Source organism: Sturnira hondurensis, unplaced genomic scaffold (genome assembly GCF_014824575.4).
Source record: "Sturnira hondurensis isolate 20B ecotype Veracruz unplaced genomic scaffold, ASM1482457v3 Scaffold0008196, whole genome shotgun sequence".
NCBI lineage: Eukaryota > Metazoa > Chordata > Mammalia > Chiroptera > Phyllostomidae > Sturnira > Sturnira hondurensis.
The window spans coordinates 5,416,056-5,435,701 of NW_028080827.1; the positions used below are offsets into that span (position 1 = coordinate 5,416,056).

Sequence of the window (19,646 nt, forward strand, 5' to 3'; positions counted from 1 at the left end):
GCTGCTGGCTCCGCCCCTCTTACCGTCCCGTTGAACGGTTAGACGTAGTCGGACTTCCATATAATTCAATATTCTGTCCTTTGGTTGTGTCTTTGTTTCTCCAAACCTTTGTTGTATTCAAACTTGGTTGTGGGCAAAGGCACAGTGTTTCCACCTATGCCTCCATCTTGGCAGAAGTCCATAATGCCTGGATTTCTTGAATACCAAGAATTATTTTTGTAAATTGGCACAACAGAAGAATTTATTGAATATGTTAATGCTGCGAATGAGAAAACAGTTTGGGGGGGATGAAACATAGGATTTTTAAACTATGTTAATGTGCCATTTTAGAACATTCAGGAATACAAACTTAGAAACTAAAGCCAAAAGTTAAAACAGATCAAACATATTAAGGAAACAAGGAATCGAACAACTGCTTAGCCAAAGAATAACACTCTTTAAGTAAATCAGATGTCAAAAAGATAAAATATTTATCCTTTTAAACTCTTAAATCCAGAATGAAAGTGAGTTTGAGAGATGTCCAAAAATTATCTTTTCTCCTATAAGTAAATTATTTATAAAGAAAAAATAAAAATTTCTGTCATATTGAATGCAGATAATTTACACAGATACCAATAGCACACAGAACAGAAGGCATTTTCAATCTTTGCTAAAAAGCCACTGTTGCTATGGTAATGCCCCAACACACACACACATACACAGCAGCAACCAACAACCCGAAACCCATAACAAATGCAAGTCACTGGCACTTTCCACAACTAATTCCAACCTGGCCCTTTCTGCTTGTCATCATCTGTACTTGAGTTGGCACATAAATTGCTTTGGTTATCAGGCCTGTTGATGAGGATTTACAGCACGTTGGCAGTGCAGCTACGCTGCGCAGGAAGAAGAGAAAGAGAAACCCAAATTTTCAATCAGGCTGGGGATTAAAGCAGGACTGGAATGTGTCCCAACATGTTGTTATCCAAAGAGTCGCCCAAAGAAAATATTTACTTTTACTTTTTCGCAGACTGTGTGTACTTACATAGGTGAAGTGAGTGAGAAAGGTGATTGAGAAATGCTTCATTTCAGTGGGCCTGAAAGCTTTTATATTATTTCCCTCCTTTTTATTATAAATTCTTAACTGAGTGTACTCAGCCCTACTCCCTTCTTTCTTGCATTTTTCCCTGCTCAGTTACTTCCAAACCCCAGGGGTTTTTTATTTTGTTTTATTTAATTCTTGTTCAAGTACAGTTTTCTGTCTTATATTCCCAGCCCTGCCCCCACCGCCAGTGCTCCCACCTCCCTCCCATTTCCACCCCCCACCTTAGTTATTGTCCATGTGTCCTTTGTACTTGTTCATGTGAGTCCTTCCCCTTTTCCCCTGTGATTCTCTCCCCTCTCCCCTCTGGACCCTGTCAGCCTGTTCCGTATTTGAGTGTCATTGGTCATATTTTGCTTGCTTGTTTGTTTTGTTGTTTAGATTCATGTTAAAGGTGAGACCATATGGTATTTGTCTTTCACCGCCTGGCTTATTTCACTCAGCATAATGCTTTCCAGTTCCATCCATGATGTTGCAAAGAGTAGGAGCTCCTTCTTTCTTTCTGCTGCATAGAATTCCATTGTGTAAATGTACCATAGTTTTTTGATCCAGTCATTTACCAATGGGCATCTAGGTTGCTTCCAATTCTTGGCTATCGTAAATCATGCTGCTATGAACATCGGGGTGCATAGGTTCTTTTGGATTGGTGCTTCAGGGTTCTTAGGATATACTCCTAACAGTGGAATTGCTGGGTCAAAAGGCATGTTCATTTTTAGTTTTCTTAGAAAATTCCATACTATTTTCCATAGTGGTTGTACCAGTCTGCAATCCCACCAACAGTGAACTAGGGTCCCCTTTTCCCCACAACCTCTCCAGCACTTGTTGTTTGTTACTTTGTTTATGGTGGCCATTCTGACTGACCCCAGCTTTTTAAGAAAAATTGAAACTGCCTTCTTCAGAGGTTCTTCTATTGCTTCCTTCTGACTGAAAGATGATTTTCCTTAGTTCTTAACCTCGTGGGCACCAAGCACCAGGTGCAGTGTGACCCAGCCTCTGTCTCCTGAGGGGCTCCTCTCTCTGCTGTGTTCTCACTGTCTTCTCTCGGTTCTCAATCCTTGCCACTCTCTGCTCATTCCCTGGGCTCCCTCCCTCCTGGTCTCTAACTGAGAGTTTTCACCCCAACGCCACAATTCAGCCATCACTCCTTGACAGGTTCTATCTTTCTCCCAGCTTTAAGCACTTCCTTCCAACCGATATCCCTAATCTACAGCTCTAACCTCATCCAAGTTACGTTCCATAATTACCTGGGCATTTCCAGTTAAATATCTATCCTATTTAATCCGGAGAAAAATAAAATCCTTTTTCATTTTTGTCTCCTCAGGTCCAGAATACTTATTATCTCCTATTAAAACCCTTTTAAAAATTATCTAGACTCTCTTTTTTAAAATAATCTGAGCCACAACTTCCTTTAACACATACCTCACCACCAATTAATAAAATACAGGGTTTTGCTGTCTTTCTCTCCTAACTGCAGTGGTACAAATAGACAAACAAGGTGGAATCACTTCCCATTTATTCTGGCAACACTTCCTCAAACACTTTCACTCACCCTGAGGCCTCACTTCCCTACCACTTACAGCTGTACCGCGCAATTAGAATCGAGCATTGCCTTTCCATGATTACCTATGGTCAAGTTCTTTCCCGTGTGGTGGTCATCTCTTCTTGAGTAAATTACATATGCTCCTTGAAGGCTGAGAGCAGAACTTACACCCGCCTTGTTAATAACCTCAGAAGCTCTCAGCACACCACCATTCTAAGCAGATAGGGCCTTCTAACATGGGAAGGGACCATAATTCTGCTACCCTGAAGATGCTTTTGATTTTAAGTGTTTGTTAAGAAACAAAAGACTGTGAAAGAAGTATTGCCCCTTTCTCCTTTGATCCTGCTTAAGAGATTCAGACAGAGAGACATGCTTCAGGAAGGAGATTTTAGAATGCTGCCTTGGCCTAATTTGAGTTAAGTAGGGTAAACCAGGGGGCCTCAGGCAGGTAGGTGCCAGTTAGCTAAATACCCTTTATGTCCCATTGTTTTCAAGTTGCCTAGCAAGAATTTTCCTCCCACATGTTCAGCTCTTCCACTACCTGCAAATTGCCCACTCTCACTTCTGAAATTTAATGCACCTCCCACCCTTTCTCTCTTGTCCAAAATGTCTTATGTACCCAATGTTGCTTCACTGCCTTTGGAATTTTTATGGAATGATCACGTCTACGTAAATTCCCCATCCTCCTCTATTAAACCTATTCTTCTGTTAGTCTTTCTCTCTTAATATGGTTATTAACCCAGCCAGAAGAATTTAGGAGGTTGGATAAAAAGTATTAATATTTTTTAGCCCTCACACATTCACTTTAGGGCCCACCTAAACATACACTGCCCTTCCTAGTTTCCTCATGTATTTTTGGCTCCTTGGACTTTATTTTCTTTTTGTATATTTCCTCAAAACCACTTCATAAAGCAAGTCAACAAACACACACATTACTAGGCATACAGTAGGCTCATTGTGAATATGTCAAATTTTGAAAATCATTTTTAGTTCTATAAAAAAAGGACAATCAATCACTACTTTACCCCCACACACAAGAACATAAAGTTTCACTGTATGCCATGCTGGTCTTAGAGAAACATATTATTACAAAGTGGGCCTAAGGAGACCTAGTCCAAGTTCACAAACCCAGAATGTTGGTGGATCGTATTTTTCTACTCCTCTCTTTACCACTTATTGTGAGTTAAGAGAAAATAAAAGTGATCATTGAAACATATAGAGTCCCATTTAAACAAACGGGAGGGAAATGGAACAGACTCGTGTTGAAGGGCATCTTGGTGATGCTGACAGTGAGCCAGATTGTCTTATTGCATGAACATTCTTTGAAAAGCCCAAGTGGTCATTGTTCTACCACTCGCGAAAATCACAAGAGCAACTACGGATTCCACCCAATAACCACAATATCAACAAGACATTCTAAGATGCTAGGAATAAATTCAAGTGTTAGAATTACAATTTTTGGATGGAAGCCTTTCTTTACAAGCATGCAAAGCAATTTGGTTAAATTTTCACCAACTTATATAAGCCCATACACTTCCTGAGTAGGATCGATAATTAAGCTCAGGAAAACAAAATAAACAAAAAATCCTTTAGAAACTTCCTATCTACCTTTGTGCATGAAATACACTCAGATGAAAGTTACTAAGTGTTCAGCTTTACCAATGTTTCTGATTTTGAGGCTGGATAACTTTCTCATCGCTCAAATAAGTTCATCTCCCTTCTCAAATTCTGTAAAGAATTTGAATGAGGATAGAGCGTGCCTATGACTAGGTGCGAAAGAGGGAGAACAGGAACCAGTAAAAAATATTGATTTCTAAAACCATTTGTTTACTTTTAAATGAAATCGGAAAACAGCTATATTATTCTAATACTTTTTCTGACTTTTTTTACATCAACACATTTTAATACAACCACAAGTGTTTTCACTACTACCATTCACTTTGAACTCCCTTTAATAGGAATGAATCTGGCTACTTGGCCCACTCTTACAATTTTTCTAACATTAACATTTTAATACAACATTGTTTTCATTACTTCCATTATTCATTCCTATTATTAACCAGGAAAACTTTGAACTCCTTTCTAATGAGAATAATAATTCTAGCACTTGGCTTGCTCTCCCTCCACTCTTCAATCCACTTTGTTTTACACATCTTGGCAGTCTGAAATCCCTCTGGTTTTCACAATACTATGTCTAATTCACCAATTAATTTCACTTATAATCATTAACCTTGTCTTTCATTTATGTTTTGAACCCTTTATCTTTTTTAATTGAATTTATTGGGGTTGCATTGGTTAACAAAGTGTATAAGTTTAAGGTGTATGATTCTATAACACACCATCTGAATATCGTATTGTGTGTTCACCACCTCAAGTCATGTCTTTTTCTAAACTGCTTATTTCTTAAAAGTACTTTTGATCATTTTTTAAGCCCATGCTATTTTCTATAACATACTTTGAAGCTTTAGGCTTTGGTGATAAATTAAGGTTCCCTAGGTACTGAAATGTCCTTCGGCCTTCAAAGAGAAACATTTTCTTGGCCAAGCTCAGTGCTTGTGGAAATCACACTATTTATCTGAGCTTTGCATAAATTTTTCTCCTAAGTGCTCATCTACAAATGTTTAGGGTAAGATTTAAGGTCATCCTTAGCCTCACATTTGTAAAATTTGTTATCACTTCTATCTGCCTTTGTCTCCAGAGTTTAAAACTTTACCCATTGGGAAGGAGCAGAAATTTGGAAGACTTGTTTGTTTATTTTTGTTTTGGGGGTTTAAGCAGAGGTTTTTTATAGTTTTTTGTGTTGTTCAATTACAGTTGTCCCCCATTTTCCTCCCATTACTCTCTCCTGCTTATTTATTTTTGTTATTGTTATTTGTTTATTTTTCAGGATTGACAAAAAGAATAGCATAATATCATGGGAAAAAATATTTGGAATCCAGTCAATATGAATTAGAATTCCATCTTGGCCACCTGTTAGCTATGTGACCTCAGTTCCTAAATGAAGCTCCACTTAATCTCTCTGTTGTGTGGAAAATCAGCATATGTGCAAATCACCCGGCACATAGCTGGACTCACAGCTGTAAGAATAGGAGGCGCGTTCTAGCTGTGTGACCTTGAGCAAGCCATTGAAGTGAGATCTCTGTGCCTCAGTGTTTTCATACAGAAAAGTACTCTCTTACAGAATTGCGAAATTAGATAAGCTTAATATAGCAGAGTGCTTAGAGCCATGTTTTTCCTATGTATGATAAGCACCACACGTGTGTCAGCTATTCGTATTATCATCATCACTAACTTCATTGTTATCACTGAGATAACAATGTACATTGTTAACCATGTACTGAGAGCATTGAGAAAATTTCCCGAACTCATCAAATGCTTCGAAAGTATCTCACTGAATTATTATCACTTCCCTATGGCTTATTTGGTGGGGAAGGGGATGGAAGTGGTCTGCACTACCACCATTGTTATTAGTCTTCTTGTCTGAGGTGCATTTGTTTCTATACTCTAGCAACATCTTCATAATTTATCAGCAACTTTCACACCTTCAGTATTACAGATTTGCTAACTTTTGGCAAGATACCTGCTGCAAAAAGTTCACAACTGCAGCCAATTTCTCAGTATCTTCTTAACACTATTATCACCAATATCTCACTTAAGCCAGTCCTTTATAGGGAGTCTAAAATTTATCGTGACTATTTGCCCACAGCCATGTTAGGTTTAAAAGAAAAATTCATATAAAAGATTTAGTAGGACCTGGCACATAGTAAGTATCTAATATATCAGCTAGTCTTATTATTATCAATTATTTCATATAAATTATATCACTTAATCTTTTAGTAAATAATCCTATGAGGAAAAATTCTCATTTCACACCTGAAATAACTGATGCTCAGAGAAATAAGCAAATCAAGACAACAAGTTAGCAAATGATAGAGAGGGAAAGGATTCAAACTATGATCTATCTTATCCCAAAACATTCTTTACTTCACTACATTTCAGGGGCCTTCACCATGTCTCCTTTCATCTTTTTCATAATAAGTCTCAGTTTATTTCCATTTCCTTTTCAGCCTTTAGGTAGGAATATTACTTCTTCAGTTATTATGAGAGTTCTCCCTGGGATCAGTTAGGTCTTTTCAAATCCATTTCCAGCTGGGGTAATTACTGCTAAAGATAAGCAAAAGGCCACTGGATTCTGCTTCTTTTTAAAAAAAATTTCTTGTAGGAAGTGGTTTAAAAGCCCTAAAATCAGATGGATACAGCTTCAAATCCCACTTCTACATAGAGTGTCTCATAGGGTTATTGTGTCTTACTCTACTTCAATCCTTACAATAACTCAGTGAAGTAAGTACTTTTATTATCCCAAGTTTGTAGCTAAACAGACAGACTGAGAGAGGCCTTACAGCTCACAGTATGACCAGCAGTCCTGTTGGGAGTTCCCCAAATAAGAAACCACCAGCTGATTCTAGTGGGGACCCACATTCATTCCGGGAGGAATTGGTCTATCCTATGTGAGCCACTGCAGTGGCCTTTAGACCTGCCCTTCTCTGCTCTGCAGCATCCTTTTCTCGACTCATGTTGACTTTCTTGGTTTTGTCAGCCCATAATGGCTTTCTTTCTTTCTTTGGTACATATTAATTCAGAGGCTGAGCTGCCTTGTTTGATCTGCTGCAGCTGCAGAAGACTGTCCTGCTGTCTTGTTGTTGTTAGAAAACCCAACAGAAAACACAGCCACAGCCACACATTTGTGTGCTGTTGTCAGGATCATGCAAACTCAAGAGAAAACCATCTCTGTGTCATTGGTATGTTATTACTTTTAAAAGAAAGAAAGACCTGAAGCAATCGTGGCAAATTATTAACATCTACACAATCTGGATGGTGGGCACATGGGTGTCATATTATCTCCTATACTTTTCTGTAAGTTTGAAGTATTTATAAATTAAGTAAAAATAACTATAAGTACAAAAGACTGTAGCATCTCATAAAATGCAAATAAAATATGACTTCCCTTATACAGTTGGTACTCATAGAAGGAAAATATTTATTATATGTTGGAAAACACTTATTGGAAAATAAGCACTTAAATGCGTAATTACCCCATAGTAGATTACTTACTACTGTTTTTTCCCCAGATCTTAAAATACACACATACCTATACTCTGATTTAGGGCTGAATGGTCAAGTCTTTCAAGGGCCATTCTCTATGGCTGTAGAATGGCTAGGAAAGCATGGAGCCAATTCTGGTAATAGCCAGAAGAGTTAAATGACTAGAAGTCAGGAAGTTGCACTGAGTACCATTAATCACCATGAAAAACTATAGTCCCTCCCTCTCTCAGGCTGAGAAGCACGTTTATCTGCCTCCTGAGAGCGATTCTTTCTCTCAAATGCAGACTTACTTTAACCAAGCTTGCAAGATTGATGAATAAAATCAGAGTGCCATTATATTACTTTACAATGAGAAATCTGTCACAGAAACAGTGACAGTACACTTACCGACCCGCTGTAAGGAAACTTACATTGAATGTTAAATTATAATCAGTTTATGTGATTAGCACAGCACGAGAAGAGAGAAGTTGTTAGCTATGCCTGTTGAATTTACTAGCATTAAGCTACACTAACCCAATGCACCCATCCCCATTTATGGGGAAGATCTACCTCTGGGAACAAAATACTAAAAATAATCCAACAGCCAAAATTCTCTCTACACTGGTTAGTGCCTGCACAGACACTGTCAGTTTGTCTCTTGACACCCACATTTCTATGCCTTACTACTCATCAAACTCCTCTTTGAATTGCAACTTTCTTTCACTAATGTGCTGGTACTCAATTGTAGAGCAGGTCTGATAGGCCATACATCACCTCCAGAATCAGTTCTACCAATTATCCTTCTTGGAGTTTATAAAGACTCTATGTAGCAACTTCGGTTGAGTCATAGAAAGACGGGGGCACCTTGATGGGGCCCATGATACAATTCACATTGTTCACCAATGTGTCCCGTGTTTCTAGAAGAGTTCCAGTCACTCAGTAGATCCTCAGTGAACATTTATGAAAACCCTCATTTTTAAAAAAATAAATAGGACTTAAGTACAACTTAAAGTACACATTTTAATTAGCCATTGTCACCACAATACCTTGCTATTAATATGGGCCAACAAAAAAAGTTTTTAGTAAAGCCACAAAGTTCTAGAAGACATGAATCCTACTTCCCTTAAGGGGTAAGGCCCACCCCAGCACGTGTGCGCCATGCGTAATCTACTCACTGCATACTGGAACTTTTCATTGTATTCACGGTCATTGGCTTTCACTATCCGTTCCACTTCTAAAGAGAAAGAAAAATTTGGTATGAAATTAAATTTTCAACCCAAGGAATCCCATAACTCATAAAAATAATAGCACTTAGGTTACTTTGATTGTCGTCAAGGTTGCAAGAATTCTTTCCTTTGAAATATGAAGGGCATTGGTTTTTTCCAGCCTAAATGTTGGAACATGTATTGGAAAGTCCCAAAATGGAAAGCTGAAATGTCTCTCATTGTCTTTCTGATGCCAGCCATAAAGCAAAACACTACGTGTCTCCAATTTCTACATCCCTTCAGCTCCACAAAGACCCTTACTCTTAGCTTCAAGTAGTTCCTAAAGGCCAAAAAGTTTCTGAAAATGAAATGCCAGTCTGGGAAGGAATTTTTATTTTTATTTTTATTTTTTTATTTTGTTACACAGTCATAAAATATAACATAGCCAAACAAAACCATATTGAAGTGGCCAGTGAAGGCACCGGCCTTACGGTCATGGAGCCAAAAGTGATACTTGTAAACAACCCCGGACATTGACAGAATTCCACATCATCGGAGACCCGGAGACCCATCCTTAGCTGGAAGTAGCTCTCTCTTTCCTTTTTTTCTTTGTACTTCCCCTGTGCTTTACTCCAGCCAGTGGCACTATCTTCACATTCTGACCTTTTTCACTCGTCAGTATGCCCGTATGTCCTGGAGGGGAGCTTCTGCATATGTCTGGTGCCCCAGTTTTTATTTCTAGTGACCTTGGGTTTTTGCCACTGCCACTGCCACCACCACCCAGAGGATGCCCAATGCCCCAAGATCACCTGGCTCTGGAGGTCAGGGGAGCTCATGTTCCTGAGTCCCATGGGACTGTAACAACCAGAAATTCACTTCTTGGCAGACTACCATCTTCAGGACCCTGAACAGAGAGCACACTGAAACACACCCCCCAGGCTTTGTGAGAAAGAGGCTTATTTGTTTGTCCACAGCTTGGGCCTGAGGGACACTCTTCTGCTTTGGCACATGTAGAGAGACCTGTGGAGGGGCTCTCAGGAAATGAAGGCTAGTGAACACAATCTTTGCACTGTCCCTCTGCCTCATTCCAGATCACTGGTATCTTCCAGAAATCACCTTTGATGTTCTCTGGTGCCCTGATTTTTATAGCTACTACCAAGGGACACCTCTACATCACCTGAAAGCACATACAAACACCAGTACAAATAACAAAATAAAAGGATAATAAATCCAAAGTTTATAATAGTGCAGAAATTAAAATTTGTAGAGGACAAAGAAAAGATAGTGCCTCAGATACACCAGCTGAGCATATTTTTGTGGCAAGGATACCAAGTTCTTGCTCCATGTTTACTGCATCCAAAGTTGACCAAAGAGAAATGATGGAATAATAAAAGCTATGGGAAGAGGGTCAGCCAATTAACCACCAGATATCAATGCTGGATTCTCAAGGTAAGTGACTTGACCACCTCACCTGAGAGTCCCTTAATCCCACAGTTCTCCACTGGATAAGTGACAGGTGATACAAAGTATAGGGATAAGAGTAAGAGTCTGAATTTAGCAAAGATACATACAATCACGGAGATAAAGGAAACTAGAGGGTGGAAAGTAACCTGAAAGCACATGTTAGGAATGGGAGAAAGAAGACCAAGAGGAAAGCAAAGATAAGAAGAGCTGGAAATAGAAGGGAGATGGGAAAGATGGGGGAGATGAAGAGGGAGGGAAAGAAGAAAGAAACATCTTCATACCCATCCCTTATATGCCAGGCACCATGAATTTTAAGAACTGTCCACATTTTCCCAAAGTCCAAGAGGAAAGTAAATGCCACTACAGCCCCTGTGGCTTAACTTCCAAGTATGAAGTGTACCTCTGGGGGCTGCTCCTGCCTTTGATTATACTTGTGTTTCTACCATTTGAAGAGTATTGGTCTGTTTGATATCCATTTACACTTCCTTCTTACCCATCTAAAGAAGCCAGTTTCCTATTAGTGTGCCTGTTTTCCACTCTAGCTCACCTAACTGCTGATAAGAACAATATCAGACTGATGTCCCAAACTCCTGACACCTGAGTGGGCTTGCCCCTCTAGCGTACAACTCTGAAATCCAGAATCTGCCAGGAAGCGACCTCACAACCAACCATTCCCTAGAGGAAACAATTCAAACTCTGGCTATAAGAGCATCATCCCCTTTCTTCCTGATTCCCCAACAAAGAGCAAAAACATCAAAGCCTAAAATAGTGTTTTAAATAATGAAGTCCCACTGAAATTATAGAATATCTGTTTTTTAAAAAATAAAAGAATAGAAACAAAGTAGTGCTAGAAAATAAGAGTGGGGCTTAGTAGAGCTTCATACATTTTAAAGAAAGTCTAGCAAATAAAATAGAAATCAAAGGAGATCAAGATGAAAAAAAAGATAGGAACAGTTCTCACTGAAAAACATTACAAGAGTGGTCTTCCCAACGGAGCCCAGAAAAGTTCCAAATTTAGTTGATAAACACGAAGATTAGGGGGGTGCTGTAGAGAGGGTAACAGTCCAGCTCATGCTTATTGTCTTGTCAAAATAATCAACAATGTTCCCTTTCATTCTCATAAGTGGAGGATCTGATTCACAAGATCTATACTTTTGGAAAACACTTCAAAGAAGCAAATAACTTCCTGTGGCCCTTCAAATGATCTTTTCACAAGGTGGAATGAAGGAAAAGACCACCCATCTTGTAGAAGGTGGAGATGCTGGTAACAGGGAGGACCAGAGCAACAGGCTTTATTAGAAGGATGAACTAAGGTATCCACCATGGTCATTTTTGTAATATGGTCAGTTAATAAACAGAAACTACTTCAAAATTGAGGGGGGGAAGTGTTGTAGTTTGGAAGATAAATTAACTGATCCCCTTAGTTTTGGAGCATCACCAGAATAACTAAATAATAATCGAGCCAGTTGGGCCACATACTTCCTCCCTTTCCCCTAAAATGAGGACACAACCTGCCTGCGGAGGAAACCAAGGCTGGGTGTGCAGGCCAAGAGAGAAGCAGTTCTGAACCTCTACATCAGCTACAGCAGACTCAGGCCCTAGTAAAGCCTGCCTTCCTGAGGCAGCTATGGGGTTTGCCAAACTGTGTGACTACTATAGACTAAATGTACATATCCTCCCAAAACTCGTATATTGATCCCCGATGTACTGGGGGGACTTTGGAAGGTATTTAGGTCATGAGGTTGAAGCCATCATGAATGATATTAGTGCTCCTATCAAAGAGGCTCCCTTGCCCGTTTCATCACGTGAGAACACAGCAAGAAGACAGCTGTCTCTGAACAAGGAGCAGGCCCGCACCCACCACCAATTGCTGATGCCTTCATCGTGGACTTCTCAGACTCCAGAACTATGAGAAATAAAGTTATGTTGTTTGTAAGTCAGCAAGTCTATGGTACTCTATTATAGCTGCCAGAACAGACAGAAAAACCCCTCTGTGAACTGGCTGCATCACTGGCCCTCCTATTTTAAGGAGAGGCCTGGCAGGGATAAAGGTCTTTGCAACTGCACTAATTCATCTAGCCCTTCATTTGTAAATACAAGCCAGTAACCATAAGTCACCAGAAATCTGAGACAAACCAATAGCACAAAGGAGAAGAATCCAAGAGGAAGAGGTAATGGTGGAAACAAGTGGGGGAAAGGGGTTGTTTTCTTTCTATTTATAACAAGTACCTTGAAGATATTCAGGAAGACATCACATTTGTGAAACAAAAACAAGCTGATAGGAACAAAGGCGATAGAGAAGAAAGAGTTTGGGGAAGTTAAAGTACTTAATAGACAAGTTGTAAAGTAATCTTGAAGAACTCTCCTAATATACATACCAAAATGACAAAGAGGAGGAAAATATGAAAAGAAAACTTAGGAGAAGGGAATATAACCAATGAATGAGAGGAAATATTCAAATAAATAGAAGAAAATTTCACTGTACCCGAATAAAACACAACTCTTCAAAGTGAAAGTGCCACCAAGATAAATTAAAGTGGACCCACAGATCTTCATAAAATTCTGAGCTCCGAAAGCAAAGGCAAAACATTAAACACTTCCAGAAAAAAAATCAGCTAGTCCCAGAGACACAAGAATCAGACCATGAAATTTCTCATCTGCAGCAAGGATAACAGAAGACATTGGAGTGATGCCTCCCAATTTTAAGGAAAACTATTTTTGAATTTGGAATTCTATACTCAGCCAAATAAACAAGCGTGAGGGGGCAATGAAAATCTTTTTAGTTATGCAAGAGTGTTTACACATAGGACCATCTCCAAAATAACTACTCAAGAATATATAACAGGAGAAACTTTTATTTAAAAATTTTTTACACTTACATATTTTTATCATTTTTATTGTTGCTCAAATATAGTTGTCTCCATTTTCCCACCACCACTTTCCCTCACCCCACTCACCCCCACCTCCCAGCCTCCATCCTTCCCCCCTTAGGCTTTGTCCATGGGTCCTTTATACATCTTCCTTGATGACCCTTCCCCTTCTTTCCTTCATTATCTCCCTCCCCCATCCCCTCTGACTTGAAAGGAAAGCAGAGTAGAAGAAAATATAGAAACAAGAATGATGATCGACTAGTCAACAATGAGAATAAAAATGCCTGATACAATGACACACACACCTGCTTTAGGGTGGACCACAAATTCTACAGAAAAATGGAAGGCCTGTTGCCCTTTATTTCATAGTCTGTAAAGTAAAAATAAGCCAATTTCTCAGAAAAAAAAATACAATTACATATTCGTTCTTGAGCTATGCAATAATTTCTCTAAGAAATCCTCATAAAGAAGTCATTGTTTGATATAAACAATAAAATGAGTTTTTTAGAGCTGTGTTTTGTAACAACCCTCAGAATATTATCCCAAACACAATTCAGAGGGCCCAGTGAGAGTTTCTGGACTCAGTCTCTGCTGAGCTGATTACATTCAGGAATAGATTTTAGAATATTTATATAAATAAATGAAGTATGTGTCCTTCAAGCAATCATCCCAATTATTATTTCTCTCAGCTGCACTTGGGCTGAACACTAAATGACTGTGAACTTAAGACTGAACTTCCTGTAAAATACCTAGAGAACTGCTGTGCTGTGTAGTCAGCTGAGCACAGATCCACGAGACAAACGATCAAGCTGGTAACAGTGTTAGCATTCTTTCATGATAGTGGAGGAGCCTAAGAGAGATATGTATGTGCCTAGATGGGAAGCCATCCTTCACCATTCCAATGAGCCAAAAGAACGGTCATTAACAGGGATTATCTTAGACACTTGTTTTGAATCTGTTCAAAAATATAGGAAAATGAGTTATTAAGCCTTCAAGGTCCTACTCCATGCAGGGTGATGGAAATAACCCTCACTCCCCCAAACTCATAAAGACCAATATAATTTGATGTCTGCCCCAGTCAAATAAAATAAAGTGTCAATAAAGCACTCATAGGATGCTCATCTTTGAGCCATGTGCTTCCTGTTGCATGATTCAAGATAACTAAATGAGGACACCTCATTTATTCTATTGGTCATTTATAAATCAGTCAAATGCTAGAGAACATTCACCAAAAAGAATAACCTTCATCTTAGGATTGATGACATGTAGCCTACGCCCTCCATCCCCAAAATAATTATCTAGTAGAGCTAATAGTTTGTTTGAGCCACAATAAAGCCATATCCACTTGTGTTTGTACCAATGTTTGTCTTGTCATTTGGAAGGACATGCATTTAGAAAATCCAAAAGTGTGATGGGATCACTAAGACACAAACTTAAAAGGTGGGAAGGAAATAACACTACTCTGCTAGAAATTTGTAACTGCAGTCAAGATGTTGTTACCTGTTAGCAAGACTTTTTTGGACCTGTAAAGATGAGTGATGAAACCATCCTCATATAAGAAAAAGAGGGCTGCACCTTTTATATATATATATATTAAACTTGTAGTTTTATTCAGGTTTGATTTTAACAAATGTGTTGGGGAGAGAGCCCACAGGAAAAGGTGAGGCCCATGGGGGCAGGGCCCTTCCAGATGCCTAAGGAGCGGGCAGGTCCCCTCCCCTCTCCTCCTTTCTCATCTCCTACCAAAGAAATCTGGGGAGAGACAGAGACATAGGAGGGGGCTAGGCCCCCATCTGTGGAAGTGGTGCTTGTGGAACAAGGGACCAGACCAGGGATGCGTGGGGGGAGGGCACAGACCATTTGCCAGAATCCATAGCTTTCTGATTCCAGAATGGAGAAAATCTAAGTCACAAGCCATAGCTCTGAGGAGAAAAGACCGGAGGGCAGCTTTGGGGCCAAGGCCCTGGCTCACTCACTCCTGACCAGGGGAGCAGGGTGAAGGGCAGGGGCTCCCTGACAGATTAATGAGGTGGGGGAAACCAAAATAAAACTTCCAATATTAAATGGTGTAGGAGTCCAGCTAAAGGTGGGGCCAGAGCTAGGCGAGGCTGGGGAACGGGCCTCTGCAGGCTCAGGGATCACTGCTGCCACCACCGCCCCTTGGAGAGCCAGTTAATTTGACACGACCTTGATTGCAACAGCTGCTTCCTCTGCCATGGCAGATGCCCTGTGACCAAGATCTCCTCTCTGCACTGTAAGCAGAATCTCCTCTCTGCAATCTCCTTGCCAAGATCTCCCTCAAGCAGAGGAAGGCCCTCCTGCATTGCCCCTACTGCCCTGGAGCTGTGATAGGTACCCATCCTGGATGCCTATCGACTGGAAATCATTCCTATTGAGGTTGAGAACATCTGCATCATGAGTTGACAGGCAGATTTCTTCATATTTCCTCCCAGGAAAGGAGTCAACACCAATTGGGGGGACCTCAGCATGGCCATGCTTGCCGGTCGTGGAGGCAGACATCTCCACAATCTCACATGGTCACCCTTTGAGCACTACAAAGCCATTCTTTCTGTAATTCTGAACACTGTGTTGGGAAGGTAGCTGAGGCCCCTGCACCTCCTGTCTCCAAGTCCAAATCACCTATCATTTTAAGAGGCTTCGATGCCAATTCATACAAATAGAATCAAGGCCTGGATCTTGAAGCAAGAGGCTAAGTTCTTCTCCTACCAAATCATTCATGTAAGCATATTTAAACTCATGACCTCTCCTTAGCTATGGTTTCTCAGTAAAATAATGCCACTTTGGGTCACCATCCATAAGTGAGAAAATGTATAGAAAGCACTTTGTAAATAGAAAAATACCAGAAAAAAACTTTTTTTAAGAAAAATAGCAAATAAGAAGTGAAAAGAGAAAATCACCCAAGCTTGGATAGTCATTCTTAAAGTTTCTTATATTGTTATTTCCCAAGAGAGTCAAATAATTTTCTGAATATTTTTAGTAGAAATGACAAACACCTATCGATTCTTCTCAAAGTCCTTTAAGGCAACACCCAACTCTTACTTACTCTGAGCTCTTCTCCCTCATAACATAACACATATTATCCAGCTTCCATTTCCAGTAGGCAAGAGAAGACAAGTCATTTACATCTGTTTTTATTTGTATATCTGTGAACAATTCATAATACCTTCATATTTGAGACCAGTTAGTGAATGCAGCAGCTCTGTTAACAAGATTAAAGGTGAGAGGAAGATTTGGGAAGCCTTTATTGGGCCTGTGACTGATTACAGCACTCGTGAGTCCCTAGTTAGAGAGCCATCTTTCTTCAATGAACACCAGAGCATTTTGTCCTTCACCAAATGTGGTTTAGGAGACTGCCTTCAGGAATTGGCTTTAGATCCCCAAAATATGAAATGATGAAACACCATGGAGAATTTGGGGTCTCTGTAGAAGACCCTGATGGCATGATCTGATATTTCCTCAGCGAGGTTGGTCCCGAGCCGAAAGCTGAAGAATGTCTCCACACATAAAGTGTCATTTGGGTTTTATTGGTGGTGGTGGTTTTTTGGGTTGGGTCAGGTCTCAGAAAATTTCCCTTGAGCTAAATCAATGACTTAAGTTTATTTCTTTCTTAATTTTCTTTCATTCTTCACAATCTGGTCTGTGTGGTCGAAAGCCAAACCAATTCATTAAAGACATGAGGAAAGAACAATGAAAGGGCAGAACTTTGAAGAAAAAAGTTCCCCAGTCTCCAAGATTTTCTGATTTAACTCCAAGTACACACTCAAATACAAGGGGAAAAATATGTGTCCCAAATTGGGGTTTCCTATTGAACCCCAGTGCTGACCTGCAGCTGGGAGAACTTACTGACACTTAAGCAGCAAACTAAAGAGAACCAAGGCAAAACAAAAATCTTTCCATGATTTTTTTATTCTTGTCCTCACCAAAAAAAAAGCTTGGAAACAGAGTTAGGGGATTTATACAAATAATAACGGCCTTGGGTTTATTTTCCTCTCGAGTGAGCCAGTTTGCAGGGCCAGATATTTGGAAATTTTGATTTATTGGGAGCTTTATTCTCCCCATGGCTTACTATAGTTTCTCAAAAATATGTAAACTCTTTTATTGATTTATATTTCTTCCAGAACACATAAATTATGTTATACAAGCTACAAGTAAAATCAATAAAATGTTTATATAAGCCCTTGACATGTAACTTTCTACGCATCGCAATGGGAGATTTAAGACTTATTACACAATAATAAGAATAACTAACGTTTATTGAGCATTTATGAAAAGCTAGATACTATATGAAATGTTTCACATGCATTATTTCATCAATCCTCAAAATAATCCTACCTCGTACATGCTGCTATGGTCCCCTCTTTATGAATGAAGAAGAGTCAGCAAGATTATGCAGTAGAATCAGAATTCAAACTTCAATCTACCTCCCTTGTAAAAGAATCTTGAAAGAAATCTGGTATATAAAGAGATGGTCAGACATACTATGCAGAAATAACTGGGAAATGCAAACTGGTGTGTGCCTGTGTCCAGAGGCCGAGGAGAGAGAGAGAAGTGGCTTCCCTCATAGAATGCAATACTCCAGAATGTCCTTCAAATCACGTGCCCCCTTCCAGTTAATCTTGTGACCTTGTGACCTCTTACCTTCCACTGCTTTTAGGCTTCTCTCGATTTCACCGTGGAGGCCCTCCCAGAAAACCTGTCTGCCCTCTCAAAGCACAGAGAATACACTCCCAAATCCCTCTTCAAAATTTACTGTTTTAGACTGTCTGTCTACATTCTTTTACAATTATCTATAGAAAAATGCGACTTTATGGACTAGGACTGGATCGGAATACTTTCTGTAAAGCTAGAAAATAGCTTTACCCTTTTAGTGCACCCCATTCATAAAGAGAGGGGGAAAAACAGGATCTACCCTAAGGATCACAAGAGCCTAGAAGAAGCTATAGGACATTAAATTTTCCATGAGAGACACATTCCAGCCATCCAAGGGAAAGCAAATCACCTGTCACAAAGTGAGAGGGAAAAAACCAGGTGGAAAAGAAAGGCACATGAGAAAGAAGCCTGAGGAAGTCTCTCGTCTGCTTAATACCTCAAGGGTTGCACAGGAAACTGTGTTTTTTCAAAGCTTGTGGTTGTCATTTTGAAATGCATGGGGCTATAAGTTAAGTTTCTTTAGTACATATTGCTTCTGTGTCTCAGACCCCTGAATCCATGTGGCAAATAAAACCTGCTGGACCCAAGACAAAGTGATTTATTTATTCCAGAAATATTTCTTGAGCTCTTTTGAGCATGGGCTTATTCTAGGCAAAAAATGAAAAACGAACATGACAGGGATCTCCTCCAAAGGGTAGGCATGCCCACAAATACTAGCACCGCAGGGATGCAGATGAGAGGCCTAGGGAGCCACGGAAACCAGAGGGAAAGTCAAGTTCAAATGGGTGGTTTAAAAGCATCCCCCCTTGTCCCAGGTGGCTCTGAAAGGAACTTATGCTGTATACACAATGTGGGATGTGGTGGGTTGTTCTGCCAAGCACCTTCTCCAAGCTGAGCTGCAGTCATTTACTGAAAAGAGAAGGAAGTGAGTACAAGTGGCCTGCCACCTGCCACGGGGTAATGCATGGACTTTGCAAGAAGACATGGCCCATTTCTCTTCAGCTGTTCTTCCCAGCAGAACCAAGTGTGAAAACACCAAAAGAAAAAATAGGAGGCTTGCTTTATTTACGTATTCATGAAGCACTCAAATAATATATGTATTAAAAGGGATATAAAGGAGACAGAATTTGAGGAAGAACAGAAATCTTCCCTCTTTTCACCCCCTCCTGTGCCCTCATTCTGGTCCAAGCCACCTCACCATCCCCTGTGGCTGCTGCGACAGTCTCACCTCGGGGCCCCAGCCCTTGCCCTTATCTCTATGATCTGTTTTCAGTAGAGCAACAAAGTGATTTTTGTACATGTATTCATTTCCTACTCCTGCTCTAGCAAGTCACCACAAACAGTTTCTTCAAACAACATAAATGTATTTTCTTACTATTCTGGAAGTTAGAAGTCCAAAAATGGGTTTTAAGAGGCTAAAATCAAGGTGTTTCAGCAGGACTGTGCTCCTTTGGAGGTTCTTGGGGAGACTCTGTTCCCCTTTTCTTCCAGCCTCCAGAGGCTGCCCACATTTTTTGGCTCATGGCCATGTCACTCTGACCTCTGCTTCCATTGTCACATCGCCATCTCTGACTCTCCTGTCTTCCTCTTGGAAGGACCCTTGTGACCACATTGGGCCCATCTGGATAATCCAAGTAAATCTTCCCATCTCAAGTACAAAACTTAATTCTATCTGCAAAGTTCCTTTTTCCATGTGCAGTAAAATATTCATAGGTTCTGAGGGCTAGGACATG

The 19,646-nt window shown here is 40.0% G+C and overlaps 1 protein-coding gene and 1 pseudogene across 7 annotated transcripts in view; both read right to left on the reverse strand.

Annotated features, from left to right (window-relative positions):
* The window catches only part of ATP8B4 (ATPase phospholipid transporting 8B4 (putative)), a 227,926-nt gene that overhangs the window by 166,377 nt on the left and 41,903 nt on the right, over window positions 1-19,646 (reverse strand). For all 7 annotated transcript variants that reach the window (XM_037054604.1, XM_037054605.1, XM_037054609.1 and 4 more), the window contains one exon: window positions 8,879-8,937. In XM_037054604.1, the coding sequence (XP_036910499.1) occupies window positions 8,879-8,937 (59 nt within the window). The remainder of the gene's footprint in view (window positions 1-8,878; window positions 8,938-19,646) is intronic.
* On the reverse strand, window positions 15,415-15,907 carry LOC118992460 (eukaryotic translation initiation factor 5A-1-like; annotated as a pseudogene).